The sequence below is a fragment of the Ornithodoros turicata genome, chromosome 4 (assembly GCF_037126465.1).
Source record: "Ornithodoros turicata isolate Travis chromosome 4, ASM3712646v1, whole genome shotgun sequence".
Lineage (NCBI taxonomy): Eukaryota > Metazoa > Arthropoda > Arachnida > Ixodida > Argasidae > Ornithodoros > Ornithodoros turicata.
The window spans coordinates 52,452,291-52,470,429 of record NC_088204.1 but is presented as its reverse complement, the minus strand read 5'-3'; the positions used below and the strand labels follow the sequence as shown (position 1 = coordinate 52,470,429).

The 18,139-nt window shown below is 44.8% G+C and overlaps 1 protein-coding gene across 6 annotated transcripts in view; it reads left to right on the top strand.

Moving 5' to 3' along the window:
• The window catches only part of LOC135391545 (meiosis regulator and mRNA stability factor 1-like), a gene marked incomplete at its 3' end in the record, with an annotated part of 73,442 nt that extends 63,063 nt beyond the window's left edge, over positions 1 to 10,379 (top strand). For all 6 annotated transcript variants that reach the window (XM_064621842.1, XM_064621838.1, XM_064621843.1 and 3 more), the window contains 1 exon segment: positions 10,152 to 10,379. In XM_064621842.1, coding sequence (XP_064477912.1) covers positions 10,152 to 10,379 — 228 coding nt within the window.
• Between the last annotated feature and the right edge of the window lie 7,760 nt (positions 10,380 to 18,139).

Sequence of the window (18,139 nt, the reverse complement as noted above, 5' to 3'; positions counted from 1 at the left end):
CAGAGTACGCCGATTTCTTGAAGATAATTTCGTGCGCTTTCAATCGGAAGTTGGTATACCTGTGACAGAATTTTTGCGCATACTAGAACATTATCTGAAATCTACTGCCATAAGTATTGACGGGCAATTGTACACCCAAAAAACTGGTATCTGTATTGGCTCGAGTATCGCGCCTGTTCCTTCAGAGATTTACTTGAGTGTAATTGACAATGCTGTATTATCATTTATATCCTCTCTGTCTTCAAATGACGTTGTTGTAAAAAGGTTCATAGATGACCTGGTTTTCGTTTCTACCAATGAATGTGTTATTGCTCAATGTAAGAATGTAATTTTGTCCGCGGCCCCGGAGCTTGTGTTCACTATTGAGTTCCCCACTGTTGGTGTGCTTCAGTTTCTTGATATCAGACTTTTGTTACAACCCATTCTTTGCTGGGCTTACGGCAAATCTCAAGCTAAACCCATTTTGCCCGCTTCAAGTTGCCACTCCAAAACTGTAAAACGGGGTTTGATCACAGGTATCCTATCGAATGCAGTAAAAAAATCTTGTTGTCATCAGATCCTTCTCTTTGCGGAGAGTCAGCTTCTCCGTTTGAATGATGCTGGTTACCGCCAAAACATGTTACTTGGTACTTTAAATGTTTTGTTTTGTTAAACACCTTGCTTCCTTGTTCGCCTGAAACTAAGCCTTCTGTCTCCAAACGTGTTGTGTTACCTTACTTCCACAAAGTGTCTCACAACTTGTTGGCCGTCGCGAAGAAATTTCAAGTCAGCCTTGTTTTCAAGAACAGCTTCCGTCTTGATCGCCTCACGCCTTTCGCGAAACCTGAAGTTACCTGTAAGAATCACTGGAACAAATCCGTCCCCTGTTGTTCAAATGTTGTTTATCAGACCCCCTAGCTTGTGGTTTCTGTTATATTGGCCAGAAAAAACGTTGCTTAAATGATCGTCTGAGACAGCATTCATTAAAAGTAAAAAATAAAGCCTCAAACTCCGAAATTGCCACGCATTTGGAAGGGTGCTCAGATTGCTTCCCTCTATGGGATGAAACAATTGTAAAGGCTTTTGTAAAATTTTATGGCCATAAATCAGATATTGTTAATAAACGTCAATCGCCTGTATCGCTACATTTTAATCTTCCGGCACATGATCTGCATACGCATATACTTATCACCATTTTAGAATCCGGGTACGCTAATGACATCAAACGCAAAAATCGAGAATCCTTTTTCATTTCGAAATTTGCAACGTTACAGCCGCACGGCATCAACGTGTACGGCGGCCCATTACAGTCCTTTATACTATGAGTCTATTTATTGTATTATCACTTGTCTGCCATTTTTCACATCATACACGATGATACACAATCAGTAAGACACCAACTCCGCGTTACTTTCCCAGAGTCTGGAAGCTCTTAGCCATCAAGGTGCTGTGTGTCCTCAATCCTTCGCTCTTGAGCCCTAATTCCCCGTACGCATTCTAAAGCTCTTTGTGCCAACTGGCTGCTGTGCCTATTCATGTGATGTTCATTGGTTTCCTCCACGTACAACTCCGACTCGTCTGTAGGTCTGTCTGACCTTGTCCAGCCACCTCCTATTGATTGCGTTTTGTTTTTCATTTTTGTTTTTCATTTTTGTTGATATTTGTATTGCGTTTGTAGTTCTCTTAACCCTTACCCTTTTCTTTTGTACCATGTGACTTGGTTTTTGATATATGCTTCAATACTTTGTAACAGGTCCTCAAACCTGAAGAAGTGCAGCCTACTGCACGAAAGTCTTGTTTTTATGTATACAAGGTGTCCCAGAAAACGTGTCATTGAATTATAAGGCTATATATAGGCTATTTTTTCCGATGGGATAGCTTCTGGATATCCCTGTCAATTATCATTAATTTGACTAAATTAGACACGCTCTTCACATTGGTGGGGTAAAAAAGTGACCTTTACTAGGCAAATTTCCGACTTTAGCTCGCAAAAATTTACATAATGAAATTTACGTTACACGACATTCACACGAGGAGGTGGCAAAAACCCAGTAATAACAAATGCCATTGACCGCATGACTCTAGGTGGTGTAGTTTTTTTATTATAATTCAATGACACGTTTTCTGGGACACCCTGTATAGTAAACAGTTGATGCTCTTAATCGATTTAGATGTAGTAAAAAAATCGTAAAATCACGGAAACCTTGAAGAATGAATATTTCACTGAGAAAATTTTCAATGGCGATAATAAGCTTGAAAGGCATACTTCACTTAGAACTGTAGAAGAACGTCTCACTTATGGGTGTAGAAAAAAATTAGGAACATACTTTTTGTTAAACTGAAGATTTTTTTTTTCGGCAGCATACTTGCTGTTGTGGAATATTCTTCTACCCGAACGGGGAACTACTAGTGACCCAGAAGACAACCAGACTGTCTCGAACAGCTTTCGAAGCAAAAGTTCCAATCGCATGCAGGCCTCGCGCCTACCCGATCGTTCTCTTTTATTACAACTCGTTTTCCTCTTCAACACACCCACAAAATCCAACTATCTCCCCCGCAATGAGCAACAGATGCTCATAATCAGTCAACCAACTCGAGAGGAAATACAGCCTGAACTGGCCGCCGCAGTTCGAAACCATTCGGTAACATTATCTTGCAAGATCGGACCGTGCCATCTCGCCCAGGAAACGTCTCAGTTATTCTGCACACTTTCCACATGTGCCTTGGCACCTTTTCGTCATGAAGCAGCACGATGTCGTCAACTCGCAAGTGATGACAGTCCGCATGTCGTGCTCGATGCGCTGATGCTAACTCTAGGAGATATTCTCTCCTCCACCTATTCCAAAATCTTTCAGTCACTTCGACCTGATACTTCCACCGTCGCTTCAGTTCCTCTGGTGTGGATGACATATTCTTGGCCGAGTTCAGTGAAGGAAGACTAGTCAGCTTTTGTCCGATTAAAAAGTGGGATGGTGTCAACGGCTGTGGCTCTCCAGCATCACTGAACGTGAAAGTCAGGGGTCGCGAATTGACTACTGCTTCAACTTCGCTGAGTACTGTTGTCAGTCCTTCGAAATGGAGGCTACTTCGTCCAAGCACCTTCCGCAGCGTTGTTTTCACCGTTCTTACCAGCCGCTCCCAGAAGCCGCCCCACCAGGCGGCTCTCTCAGCAATGTATTTCCATTGTATCTTGTGGTTAGCGAAGTAGTCTTGAACGGTTTCGCTTTTCACCATTTTGACCATGAGCCTTAGGTCCTTCGCGGCTCGCTTAAAGGTCGTCGCATTATCGGAATAAAGCGTCGTCGGAGTTCCTCTTCTAGAAACGAAGCGTCTCAATGCCCACAGGAAAGCATCCGTCGACATGCTGGTGACAAGCTCAAGATGTACCGCGCGTGTTACGGCACATGTGAACAACGCTATATAGCACTTTTGGTCACGCCGTCTTTCTCGGTACAAAAGCGGTCTGGCGAAGTCAACGCCAGTCACGTCGAATGGCTTGCATTTGGTAACCCTGTCAGCCGGTAAAGGCGCTACTGGTGCAGATGCTGGCTTGCACGCTTGCTTTCGACAGGCTAAACATCTCTTGATAATCTTCTTTACCGCTTGACGTCCTCTGATTATCCAAAATCGTTCCCGTAACTGCCCTAGCGTGTCGCAAATCCCGCCGTGAAGCAACCGGAGATGTTCCTTCTCGATTAACAAAGAAGTGAAATGATGGTCGGCCGGTAGAAGCAAGGGATGCTTGGTTGACTCTCTAGACTCGCTAAATTGTAGACGTCCTCCTACCCGAAGTACGTTGTCGTCATCTAGATACGGACTGAAATCGCGAATGGCAGATTTTCCGTCCAACGGCTGGGATGCCCTCAGCTTGTTGATTTCTTCTCCAAAAACTTCTCGTTGAACAGCTTTTATCCAGTGCTTCTCAGCATCGTCGATTTCCTTCGCGGTCAGGGGTCCAGTTTGGCTCTGTGATGCTCTTTGGGCGTTATATTTAAAGCGCTTGACCCAAGCAGTCACACGAACCATCCGGAGGAAGGAACTGTAACGGTTAATGTCGAGGAGTGGCACCAACTCCGATCCAGCGGTTATATGAAGCGCTGCTGAAGCTTTCTTTTCTTCTGCCTCTACTTCTCTCACTACTGGTGTCGAGTTTGTCGTCGGCCAGCTGTGCTTAGGGCTGCACAACCACTGAGGTCCGTTCCACCAGGTACGATTACCCGCTAGCGTTGATGGGAGCATACCTCGCGTCAACAGGTCCGCCGGGTTTTCTCTTCCTGGGCAATGGCGCCAGTTCTCGGGGCTAGACAATTGTTGCACCTCAATCACCCGATTTGACACGAACTGCTTCCATTTATCCGCACTGCTCTTAATCTACTGCAGTGCAACTGTCGAGTCCGTCCAGTAGTAGCTCTCGATTCCTTGAAGGTCCGTCGCCTCCTTTACGAAATGAGCTAGCCGTGCTCCGATTAGCGTTGCCATCAATTCTAACCTCGGCAACGAAAGTTTCTTGAGCGGTGCTACCCTCGCTTTAGAGATCACCAACGAACAACGTGGCTCCTCGCCAGGCTTGCTGCAAATCAAATAAATAACTGCGCCGTATGCCTTCGGGCTTGCGTCGCAAAATGTGTGTAAGGATTTCTTGACGCAGGCAAGCCTCACATCCTCTGCAAACTTTCTGGGAACAGACACGTGACGAATGTCCGGAAGCTGATTGCACCATTTGTCCCACCCTTTATAAAGGTCCTCCGGGATCCGCTCGTCCCACTCGATCCCAAGTCACCACAATTCTTGAAAGAGTATTTTTACAGTTGTCGTCATCGGCGTCAGAAACCCGAAAGGGTCAAATATGCGTGCCACCGCCTGCAAGACGAATCGCTTGTTGTCTCTTCGACTGTGTAGGAAATCGAGGAGCGACTGCATGTCAAATAGGAACTCGTCCTTCCCTGGGTTCCATGCCACACCGAGCACTTTTTGCTGTGGCGTGCTTGACGTTTGTGCATGTATCTCTCCTTCAGCCTCCTCCGTCATGAACTCTTGGACATCCTTTACATTCGACGTCCACTTCCGAAGTCGCATTCCCGCAGTAGTCATGATTTCCGATGCCTCTCTGCATGTACGTTTTGCTTCTTCGACATCATCTGCGCCCGTCACCAGGTCGTCCACATAAAAGTTCTCGCTAAGTATTCTGGCAGTGACAGGATACTGATCCATCATCCTCTTCAGGTGGTACCGGATCGTTGCCGCCAATAGAAAGGGGCTGGAAGTGGCTCCAAAGGGCACCCTCGTCATCCTCCAGGTGACCAGCTTTGGCAGTTCTTTGCCAGGTTGGGGAAGACTCTCGTACCAGATGAAACGAAGTGCGTTTCTGTCCTTTGTTGAAAGGGACACCTGCAAGAACGCCTTCTCTATGTCAGCTAGAATTGCAATGTTATACAATCGAAAGCGCAAAAGCAGCGTCGTGAGATCCGGATTCAAATTTGGGCCGGCTGATAGTGTGTCATTGAGCGAAAGCTGGTCCTCAGATCGGGATGAAGCGTCAAAGACTATTCTAAGCTTTGTCGTTATCCTGTCGTTCCGTATCACTGCTTGGTGAGGCATGTAGAAAACCGGTTCAGTTACGGTTTCGCTCTCTGTTACAACTTCGGCAAATCCTTTCTTCAAATACTCCCGAATGCCTGTGTCATATTCCTGGAGTAGACTCTGGTTTTTCATAAGACGGGCTGTGAGGCTGCGCAGTCTACTGAGTGCCATATCCTTGTTGTCTGCAAGTTTGTCAGCGTTTTGCTTCCACGGAAGGCTGACCTCATACCTCCCATTCTCGTATTTTACGGATTCTCCTAATCGTTGCATTACTTCGCCTTTGTCGCACAGCTCTGTCTTTGAGTCGGTGATACCGATGTGTTCGAGCTCCCAGAATGACCTCATCCTTTGGGATAGCTCCTCGTTGTTTTCGGTAACGACCACCCTCATGATGCCAACGATTGATGAACAAATTGCCGTTGAGGTTGTTGACGACACAGCAGGCCCTTGCAATGTCCACCCGAAAATTGTCTCCATTGCAACAAGCTTGTCGTCGAGTCGTCGTACGTTTCCGGTAACCACCTCCCAATAATAGTCACACCCAATAAGGAATCCTATTCCATTCTCGCATCGAGACCCCAATGGCGTTGTGTCTGCAATCTGCATGTCCTTGTTCCTCAGATGCCTGTTGATTATGTCTGGTGGAGCTTGCATCAAATCGGAGCAGATCTGTGGTACTTCCAGTGCTTCCACACGTATCTGCCTTCGGTCATATTGTCTCCTTAGCCACAGCTCTACTCTCTTACATTTGCTATGACCCTTGGATGTTACGTCCCCGAAGGTGAAGATGCTCAAATCTTCCTCATCGAGTACCCTCAAACGTAGCTTCTCAGAAATGTCACGACGTATGAACGTTCGCTGGCTTCCGCCGTCTAGCATCATCCGAACAAGAAGACGGGTCCGTTCACCTTCTGCCCACGCCTGTGCTGTCTGTAGAATAATTCGTTGTGGAGCGCACCGCGCGTGGTCCTTTACTTTCAGTGAAGACTGTAACGTTGCTTCTGCTGATGACTGGTCTCTATCTTCTTTCTGTCTTACTTCGCACATGGATGACGCATGCCTCCCGCTGCACTTTGAACATTTCATCCATCTCATGCTTCTGCAGAATCGTGACGTGTGGTTACGCATGGTGCAACGGAAACATCTATTTTCCTTCTTCAATAAACCCTTGCGCTCGGAGACGGGCATTGATGAATTGCAATCCGCAGATGCGTGGTCTTCAGTGGAACAGAAGATGCATTTGTGTTCATCAAGACGGCCGGGGTGAGCGCCTGATGCAAGTACTGAGGCTGAAGGAGGCGGAGGATATCGGTTTCCACTCCGGCGCTCTGGACGAGGGCTATGCTGCTGTCCTCTTTCACGAGTCTCCACTTCCTTCTTTAGAAAGTCGATGAACAGCTCTAGCTCCCCGTCGGTGTTCTCCGAGGTTGTAGAATGCTTACGGATGAATTCCAAGTTTAACTCCGATGGGACAGCTCTTCTGAGTACGCTAAGGAGAAGGACACCGTAGGTTTTCGAGCTAACTCCTAAGGCTTCGAGACTTCGTACGCCGGTTTGAAGCTCATCGAACATTGCTCGTAACTTCTGTACGTTGGTTACGTCATGAACATGTTTTATGTGCAGGAGACGAGACATATGGTCGTCAATAATAAGATTATTGCTTCCAAATCTTTCCTTCAAGATGTCTGTTGCAATGGGATAATTCTCTTCAGTCATCTGGAGCCCCTCGATAGCCGATGCCGCTTTGCCCGTAATGTAACTCTTGAGGTACTTGAACTTGTCAATGCTCGAGAGTCCAGTATTCTGGTCTATCGTCGAAACGAACTGATTCCAGAAGGACTGCCAAGATCGAATATCGCCGTTGAACTTCGGAATCTCCAGCTTTGGAAGCTTCACTGTGGCAGGAGTCCTTCCAATGGGAGCCGACGGTGCCACTGAAGATGGCACTACGGTAATCTGTCTCATCGCTCCTGTGGTCGCTGTCCTGCGGTCCACTCTAGTCCTTGTTACGACAATCCGCTCCTGATACGTTGCTGAACCTTCCACCTCGTCGTCCAGGTCATCGATGCTGATGAGGCTTTCGATTTCCAAGTCCAACTTCTGTAGTTCTTTCTCTTTGAACTTCAAGACTTCCACCTTTTCCTCAAACGCACCGACTGGCGTTGTCTCCGTGGTCAACATCACATCAAGTTCGTTCATTACTTTCGTCGCAGCTCTACGTACCACGGCTCTCTTTTTCTTCAGTCGATCAATAGCTGAATCTGAACAGTCCTCTCTCGAAGCTTCGGGGTCCATGCTGAAGGGCGAGAATAAATCCCGGGTTTCGGCACCAAATTTCTGTTGTGGAATATTCTTCTACCCGAACGGGGAACTACTAGTGACCCAGAAGACAACCAGACTGTCTCGAACAGCTTTCGAAGCAAAAGTTCCAATCGCATGCAGGCCTCGCGCCTACCCGATCGTTCTCTTTTATTACAACTCGTTTTCCTCTTCAACACACCCACAAAATCCAACACTTGCATTGCAGACTTTACACCTGCAAAATTTGGTTTTGTTAGAGGCAGTAGGTAGTTGTTTTTATAAAAAATCTGGGGGTGTGTGAGTCCGAATATTTTAAGTCTAATCAAATATCGAATCGCGTGGGGAAAAAAATTCCAAATACCAAATCAAATATTGAATATTCGTGCAAAATTAACAATATGTGACCTTCACACTAAAAGTTTCCATTTTGTAGCTCACAGTTTTAGTTACACACATTTAGTGTAATTTTTCTGGCATTAACTGTCACAAGAGAGACATGCAATTCTTCTGTTTAAAGCCCCTGCTAATTCATTTTACATGAGAGTGCTTCCTGCTTCCCAGTTGAGCCTACACTTAGTGGAGTGGTTACCTTCATTTCAAAATTTTATGTGAGGCAGGAGCATGTTACACGGATGAGGCTGTAATTGCTTCAGACAACCACAGACCATTTGTGAAACAAACGCATTGGCATCCTGCCTCAGCTTTGCCATGAACACCCTTTAGTTTCTTTGCACTCGCCCTAGGAAGTTGCACACTGAAATTTTAGACGTAAAGGATATTTTATGACACCCTTCTTGTTCGAGGGCTGTAGTCATTGTTCAAGAGTCCTAACCTTTTAAAGGCAACCTCACAAACATCAAATCAAAGTCCCTCGCCGGCACCGCTAAACTGCATGTGGGAGTGGCGCCACCCCTTCCACAGACGATGTCTACAAAACTAACTTTAGGTAAAGTTATCTCAAGCTAAACACCGTCCCGCCTGTGTTGGTTCTGCAGCAAGGGCAATTTCGTAAAGCAGGCTTCACCTCATGCACGGAAGCATCAGGTGAAGCCCACTTTCGGGTTGTGTCGTTCATATTAGTGGAATATGTAGTCGAATATTCGAAAATTAGAATATTGGATATTCGATTCGCAAATCAAATAGTTCGAGCGTTTGATATTCCATTCGAAATCGAGAACCCAAATATTCGCGCACCCCTAAAAAAATCTCAAAGTTGGGCAAGTCTTGAAGTGTTCTCCAGAATTCCCAAAATCCTAAATTCTGCGACAAACTACTGAGACATGGTCAGTAGGTGGCATCGTCCTTCTAGGAAACGTGTTTCAAGATTGAGCTTCTTCACTGCAGTAGGATGCTCACGGCACACTTCCATAGGGGGGTATGATTTCTGCACGCAGTGCAAACTTTTGAGTCCTCTAGCATCGGAACCTGGTGGTGCTTGAGTGTAATATTTGGGATTTAGTATACAAGGCGTTTATCTTTGGCCTTTACAGAATTTTTATAAAAAAGCTATGAGAGCAGCATAGATGTTGTTTTTGCACTTGAGTTCTGCGGCCTGACAGACATCCTCTGGAAGAGAGTACATAACTATCAGATGAATACTTATCTGAAGTTCATTAATGAACTTTTTAATTAGGGAGTTTTGGGCAAAAGTGAGATAGCAGATTGAGAGACTATCCTCGTTCAGTGCCATTCCACGTTAGTGTCCCTCTGACGTGAAATGAGCGCTGTACTCCCAGCGCTTCCGGTCACGCCGGTTTCAGCTTTGGCTCACTCGAATATCGAAATTTGATAATAGATATTTTAATCTACATGCATGTTTCAGGATTTTTTAAACGTGAAATGGCTTGCAGCTAGGATAGTCGCTCAAGCTGCCATCTCCCTTTTCTTCGAAATCCCCTAACAAAAAAGTTCATTAATAAATTTTAGGTAATTAGTCACCTTGTAGTTGCACACATTCTTCGAGGGGATGTCTGCCTGGCTGTAGAACTCAACTGCAAAAGTAACATCTATGCTGCTCTCATAGCTGTTTTTTTATAAAAATTCTGTAAAGGCTTCAAATAAACACCTGTATGTATACCACCACAGGGAACACTTTAGTGAATTTTTTCGTGGCAGTCGGCAATGATTGAGCAGCATCGCTGGACCACTTGGCGTGGAATGCATCAGGTTCCGAATTCGATTTTGATTTCGAACTGTATTAAACTGTACTTTATTGACCTGCACTAAATGGTTCAGTTTGTTAGAAGCTTCTGAAGAGCTGCTGAACTTTCTCTTGTTCTGTCTGATTATAGATCCTTGGTCAAGGTCAGAATCGGCTGCTGACTCTTGCACACAGGGTACAGAGTGACCGGTTTATAAGCGACATATTGCAAGTGCTGAGGATGCAACCAAACAAAGAAGTGAGACTCACTGACCTGCAAGAAGCCTATGAGCACTGCCATCACCATCCCCTGATTGTAGCTGATTATGGCTCATGCTACCTGGAAGATTTGTTTGCTGACGTATCTACCACCCTCCTCGTAAGGGCCTCTTCTTATTTCATATGCATGGAGCCTTTGCATCTGATCCTTCTGAATGGACCTATTTCATACTTGTAGACGTGCACAAATATATGAAAATTCGAACACCAGTAGAATAATTCAGATATTTGATTTGTATACAAAAATTGTATTTCAAACTTTTTCGAATATCATAGCCGTTGTGGGTTGCGTGCTTGAATTTGTCCATTGCGGTAGCAGCGCCGAACATGAATAGTACAACGAATACAAAGTGACGCACAAAGCTTTTGAGGGTGTTGCACTCTTCTGCGAATGCTCCGCTTCACCGAAACTGAAACTAGTATGGTCGAGCCCATTTATAACGATATTGACTGGGTCGCAAAATCCGATTGTTATATCAGAGTTATCGTTAAAAACGAGCTTTCGCAGAATCGTCGGTCGGGATCACATCAACGAAGTAGAACGGCACAAGTAGAATGGTGCTGAACATGTGCATGTTTGTTACGAGCACAAAAGCATTTTATCTAGCTCTAAGTTGGCACAGCTTTGTGCCAAACGCTTTTCAAAGGACAACATACCCGCCGATACCAAGTGAGGCTTCGCACCTTTTGAGATTGACGACTTCGTCCATTGCTCATCGTTCAGTACCATCGTCATCATTATTCTCCCTAGCGGAACTGCATTGATTTGAGTCCCTGTGTTTTTGGGTGTTATGTATTTTGAAAATCGGTTGGTAAAAATCGAGTTTTATTTTAAGAGCCGTAAAACAGGGTAAAATCGGGTGATATTGGGTGGAAAATAAAAACAGTGCTTCTCGCATTGTAGTTAGACATAATATGCAGAACAGCTGTGCTGAAGGTAGAGCGTTTAGTTATCTCCATTGTGCATATTGGTGGTTGAATTGGCATTTTGCATAGTTTTTTTTTTTTTTCAGGTTTTATCCTAAGTGGTGATGATACAAATTGGGGAGAAAAAGAGGTTTTACCCTAAAACACAGTACCCTATGCATTGTCCATCAGGACGCGTCTCGCCCACGGGTAATTCGTCCACGCCTGTTTGGGTAGCGACATGCAACTACCTGTCTACTCACGTTTTGGAAGCATAAAGGACTTTGCAATGACGTTTTACACCAGTACAATGTCGCCGAGCACATGCAACTTTGGGTCAAGCCACATGCTTTTCTTCATCAAAACGCGTCCTCAAATGCCATCGTAGCACGCAGCAAACCAGAAAAAATAAAACTTGAGGGCGAGAGAACGATGTGGAGAGGGAACCTCCTCTTCAGCCTGCTCTACTTCTCGTGAGTCCCTTCGAAGTCACGCGTCTTGCAACGTATACAGAGGAGACCGCTTATAACGTATGTTGCGGGATCGCCGAAAATCCGCACTATAAACAGTATTTCCGAGTTGGGATTGTGTTTATAATGCCATATATTGTGTAATTTTGCTTTTGACCATGCCTTCTGCGGTATCAATCTCACAAAGAACAGACGTTAGCGCATTCACACTCTGTTTATTATGCAATACTAAATTGTTTAATTTTGCTTTGGACCATGCCTTCCGCTGTGTCAATCTTGGAAATAAGAGATGTCACCACATTCTCACTGGACTGGTCTCGGATTTCCTCCAGGATTTTTAACCTCCGTTGATTAATCTCCGGGTGACAGTGACCACCTTATTCATCAACTGAGGTCAGGAACACTTGGTCGCACCTTGTGCGACCCCAGAAAACCCGTTTGTTATTCGGATTTCGAGGGGTTAAGAACCGAGGGTGCAATACCTGGAAAACGTTTTGTCCGTTCAGGCGTCATTCATAAGACCACGGAATTATCCCTTTGAAGGTTTCTGTTGACCTCGGAATGATCCGTTCATAAATTGAGAGCAAAAACGCTGGGCAACTCCTAGTTGGTTCCCAGAAATTCTGTTCATTATTCGAATATCGCGGTTCATAAAACGAGGGAAAAATGAATGGAAAAAGTTTGGTTCCCCGTGCTCGTGTTCATAAAACGAGGGAATTCATAAGTCGAAGGTTCATAAATCGAGGGTTGACTGTATCACATTTCAACACATGTCAACTGAATGCCTCGTCGCTCAGTTCATTCTGAACACAGAAGCCCCTTTGTTTGTGCACGCACATTATCGCATCTTTGCGGGACATCTCTGCTGCCGCAAAGTCCTGATCATCACAAGAGTCGTTTTCCAGCACGCACACTTCACGGTCCCGGACTGCTTGCACTATCGCTTCAGTGGTGGCTGTTCGCTCACAGATGCAGACATCGGTGTCCGTCAAAAGTGTCCGCTGAAGAAACAAAGTCATTCTCTACAAGATTGTTCCATAAGTTTAGCACGTTGGTCGTGTCCCAGATAGCACGGGTGACGTAAGGCAGAGAGAAGTCAGAAGCTTTCCTGACGCCGGACCGACCTGCCTCTTGAAAATGCCACCATAATTTCGTTTCAATGAAAAGGTGGAATCTTGTTTTTTCGATTTTGACGTGTTTTACCGGTTGCCGGGAGAACTCTGATCACTATACGCCAGCAAACACTTTCACGGCAATCATTATATCGATGTTTTGTTTACATGTACTTCAGTGGGTGAGCTGACTGGAACCAGCAATTTGGTCGTAATATCGGAGTGATCATTATATCGAAAATCATAATACAGACGAGCCAGGCGGACAGTAAAAAGAGTGAAAATTAGAAAGCAGGATTGCACCTTTTCACTGAAAACAAATTACATTGGCATTTTCAAGAGCCTTCGCCTCCATGCGTGCTAAAGTGAGAACGCTATGTGTTCATCCGCGCATGACTGCCGGGGATTACATGCGTGCATTGCAAGGCACGCGACTTCGAACCATCAATCACACTTTCTTATCTATTTTTTTTCGAAACTGGTTTGAAAGGGTGGAAGGGGCTCGTGCGAAGCAGAGAATGTTGTTGCCTCTCCACATCGTTCTCTCGTCTTCATGCTTTATTTTCTTGTTTTGCTGCGTGCTGCTACAATGTTGTCCACAGTTCCAAGACGCTTTTTGACGAAGAAACACGCGTGACTCGACCTGAAGTTGCATGCGCTCTATGGGTTTTGTACTGGTGCAAAACCACAGTATGAAGTACCGCAGCTTCGAAAACATGTATTGGCAGACAGTTGCGTGTCGGCACCCAAACATGCGTCAACGGATTACCCGTAACGGGGGCGCATTCTGATGGACCACGCAGTCCCGATCATGAGAACGGTGATGACTACGGCATCGGTTGACGAACAGGGGACGAGGTCGTCGATCTCAAAAGGTGCGCCGCCTCATGTGATATCGGCAATTATGTTATCAAAAGCTTTCGATGCACAGCTGCGTCAATTTTAGAGCTAGATAAAATGCTTTGCGTTCACAACAAATGTGCAGTTCAGCAATGTTCTACTTGTTTCGATCTACGTCGTTTTCGTGAACCTGAGCGGCAATTTCTCGAAAGCTCGTTTTTGACAGTACTCTGATATAACGATCAGATTTCGCGTTCCCATCAATATCGTTTTAAATGGCCTCAACAAACTAGGACGGTGATAACGCTGCAGAATCCTTCAAAACTGCACTCACTGTTGCTACAAATGGTAGCATGACATATATGGCTTTAAATGAAATGAAAGCAGCGCTGAACATGAACGTTGCGGAAACAATCACGTGTGATAAGCACAACCATATGGCATTGGCGAGGATCGTGGTTTTACAATGCTAATGAATGAGGCTGTACCAAACTATGCATTGATGTGAGGAACGATAGCCTCACGTGTGATGACACGCGTGACAGTGCAGTGAAACTGTTAACTTTCCCAGCAACATGACAAATACAGAAGGAGGGAACACTTGCTATCTTCGTTTTTGTTCTTGATAACCGGTGAGCTGAGATGTGCTCATCCATAAACCATCCCACATTCAGAACATGTCATTACTCTTTGCTTCCATTCTGTCTGTCTGTTTCATCAGCACTTATACAATGCCAACGCAAGTTTTCAGTGTCCATGAAGGGTTTTCGAAGTGGAAGTTGTCTTTACGGTTTTTCAGTTTGCCTCATGACAACAACACATTGTTCATTGTAAAAATAACTTGACTGTACATGGGCAGATAAGCATGTGTGCCTTGTGTTCAGCCAATACATTTCTGCATGTTCCTCATTAACGCTTTTCATGTGCATGTCCTGGGGCATTTTTCTAAGAATCAGCAGCACACAGCTGTGACCATGTTAGTTTATCAGGGCTGAATTCTTACTCTTGTAAACCTTTATCCAATGATGTGATATTCAAAATTCAATTCGTATTGGAACATTTCAATATTTACACACCTCTACAATTGCCTTTCTGCATACACGTGGCGTTTGTGACCTTGGAAAGCTCCGTGGTACATTCTCTCCGCACTCGACCGATGTTGTTTTACACATCCAAACCAGGTGGTACAACACTGTCTCAGTGAGACACACACTCTGGATACATGACGCTGTTGCAGCCAGGCTGCCGCAGCTCCGAGACCGGTTTAATGACTGGGTTTATTGAACTCAACCCAGTAGTGAACCCTGTGAATGTGGATCCCACGAGGTCAATCCGATAAGATAACAGTCGTCATTCATGCGTTTTTGTTGGCTGCTTTGTCAACAGGAAGGGTCTTGAGCCTCTCAAAACAGTGTGGCTTAGTTACCTACTTGCTTTGCCAGTTACAAATGAGAGGCATTGTTTTGTGCCATTTGCATTTGCACACACCATTGTGGTGATTAGTTCCTTGCTCCTCTTTCCTGCGGCGCAAATATCGCATTTTGTTTTATATATTAAACCTGGTAAAAGCCGTTTTTACCTCCAATTTGCGTCATTGTCACTTTGGGTAAGACCCATGGAGGAAGGAGGAGGAACCCCTGGAGCCCATTCCGCCTGTTTTCTGTTAGGACGGGGATGTCAGCCTTCATGTTGCATTCTGGGATGCTCCTGTCTACCACATGACCACTCATGTGACCCCAAGAGTATGGTGGCTCCCAAAGCAGACGACGAGAGCTGCGGTTGTCTTACCATATAGATATCAGCATTCTGTTCAATGCCTGCGTGCGGTTTTATTTCTATGTGTTCGGAGGTTTACTCTTCTATTACAAGATCAGCCACAGTCTCGGTGATGAGTATGCATGACATCACTTGTGGCAGCGGTGACTACATTTTCGTTTGTTGCTCAAGTGGAAAAGAATACCATTAATCAAATTTGTACAACAATGGAGGAAATCAATTGAATCTGCGGCACAGTGCCAGCTCGCAACGAATGACTCAAGATGACTCAAGCACACACGGAGAACCGAAACAACCGATCAAGTATGTTCTTAACGAATGAAACGTGTTTCCCGTGACTCAGCTGCTTTTCGTTGAACGAGAGCTGCAGTGGAGACAGGAACACGTGACCATAACTTTGGTTCCGTAATTGTACTCACATTTTAACAGTAAATGGCTTTGGAAAGCACAAAAGCATGGAGAGCAGCGTGAGCAACAAAGCGTTGTTAAACCGAAACTTTAGAGAGGATCACGTGGTGGACGGGAAGTAATGGCAGTTTTGTCTTGAGCGACAGTCAGAGGGGTCTCACGTACATCTGTTTGAAACCGCCGCTCCTGTTTTCCTTCCTCCATGGGAAAACCCAACACCCCCCCAAAAACAAACTTGGCAAAGTACCCACAGCTGCCAGTATGAACGCTGGAGTATGCTAAGCACCGCACACTCAGCACGACTCTTCCTCATCTTGTGGTTATCTAAACTGCTAGAAGTGGTTTTTTTTTATATTTTCTAACCAAAAATCTGCTTTTCCACCCAATACCACCTGATTTTACCCGCCATTTTCCAAAAAACATAAAACCTGAATACACGGCCCTATTTATAAGTAATTGTCTTAGGTAATGTCAGGCTGTGCAAATAGTAAAAATGTTGAATGCAAGTCAAGTACGAATATTCCAAATATTTGACTTAAGATATCAAATCAGATAATGACTTCAAGTAACTCAGTTTACTGCAAGTGCGCATACAGCATACATAAGTGCAGCAGAAATATGTAGGAAGCATTTAACCATGAAAGGATGAGGAAAAGGTCGCCACTCCCATAACACAATTTACGCTGCTACAGTTTCAGGTGTATCCCACTCATTGTAAAGTCCCTAAGTGCAGATGGTGCATTTGATGCAGTGTGACTGAATCTTAAGGCCCGGTTTTACCCGTACTGATTAGCATTTCACGTGAGATCAACAGTCTCTTAACTTGAATCTTACTCGGAACGCTGCTTCACTAAAGGAAGTTATTGTCACAGAAACATTCATCGCATCACCAACTTGCATTCGTAAAAATGAATTGAGTGTTAACTTCAAGCTTTAGCAATCCTTGATCTCGTTCAAAGTTAATCAACGGTGGATGTAAGAAGGTGGCAGGTCAGTTTTTAGGAATCGATGGTTTCCTTGCACCGTCCCTCGACATCTTTGAAGGCTAATAGTAGTAACTGGGCAACATTGCTCACATTTGAGTCTTGAACCTCCACTTTCCGCGATGCTAAAAGGACGTTGAGTGCTACTATTTCAGCTATCTTTCACGTCAAGGCTACTGCTCTCTCACGTGACAGCAGTTGCTTTCGCTTTATGACAAATGTGATGGCTCGGACACCTCCTGTCGTGTTTACAACTACTGCTTGTAAGAGACTCGCTCGAGATTCTGGGTTGTAGTTCCGTATGCTCGTGCAGAGGAGACGCGGTACTCTACTGGTGCTTGGAGAATATAATGGCAAGCATTACACTTCGCCATCACTGGCGATTTAAGTACTCCATCCCATGCGGCACTCTTCACATTCTCTAACTGGCAGTCTAGATGTTTACATGCTGTGCAAAGCACATACAGCCCTCGGTGTGCATGCAATTAGACTATCCTGACACTGATTCCTTGTTCAGGTGCAGCATTTGAATATCCTTGAATTTGAATATCCAACCATGGATATTCAACAAAACCCGGAAGCAGGGAATTGTCAGGGAATCTTGATGTGACCTGAAAAGTCAGGGGATTGTCAGGGAATTTGGCCAAAAATTTGGCGCTGAAGTCAGGGAAAATCGCAGACATGTGCTGTGAGGAATCACGTGTGCCAGTGTTGAGCGGCGATGCTGCAGCTACGTTGCCCCGAGTAGCAGTTCACCAATACGACAAGTTCTGAGGCAGAAAAGTAGGGTAGCCTCACTAATACTTAATAAATGGTCTGTTTTATGAGGGATCTGTATCAAAATGTAGGAGCAGGCATCAAGTTCCCATTTGTTTTTGTCAGGGAAAACCTGGAAAAGTCAGGGGGTGTGAAGGCCACACCTTAGTAGACATCCTGATTTTCTCTTGATGTAGAGAGCTGCTTTTGTATTGTTGGAATATTATGTGACTCCTCTTCAACTGAAAGGAATTTGTGAAACTTATGCGAAAGGATTTTTTGGTTCTCGGTACGAACATCACTAGCCAGGAATGTCAGTTAGTGCTCGTCTGATAGGTGTGAACTCTTAAGGGCAGTTAAGTAACACAAATGTCAGGTCACTAATTGACATTTCATTTGCCGTCTGACAGGAGCATAAGACTCACTTTGTGCATGAGATGCACGGAGGCTTCAAAGAAACAAACTATCATGTCAAATAATATATGCCTATAAAATAAAGTATATTCATTTAATAGTTTTATGCTAAGTTCAACAGCACTAAAATGCAACACAAATGCTAAGTTGCATAATTACCCAAAATTACGTTGCCTATGACCAGGACAAGATTAT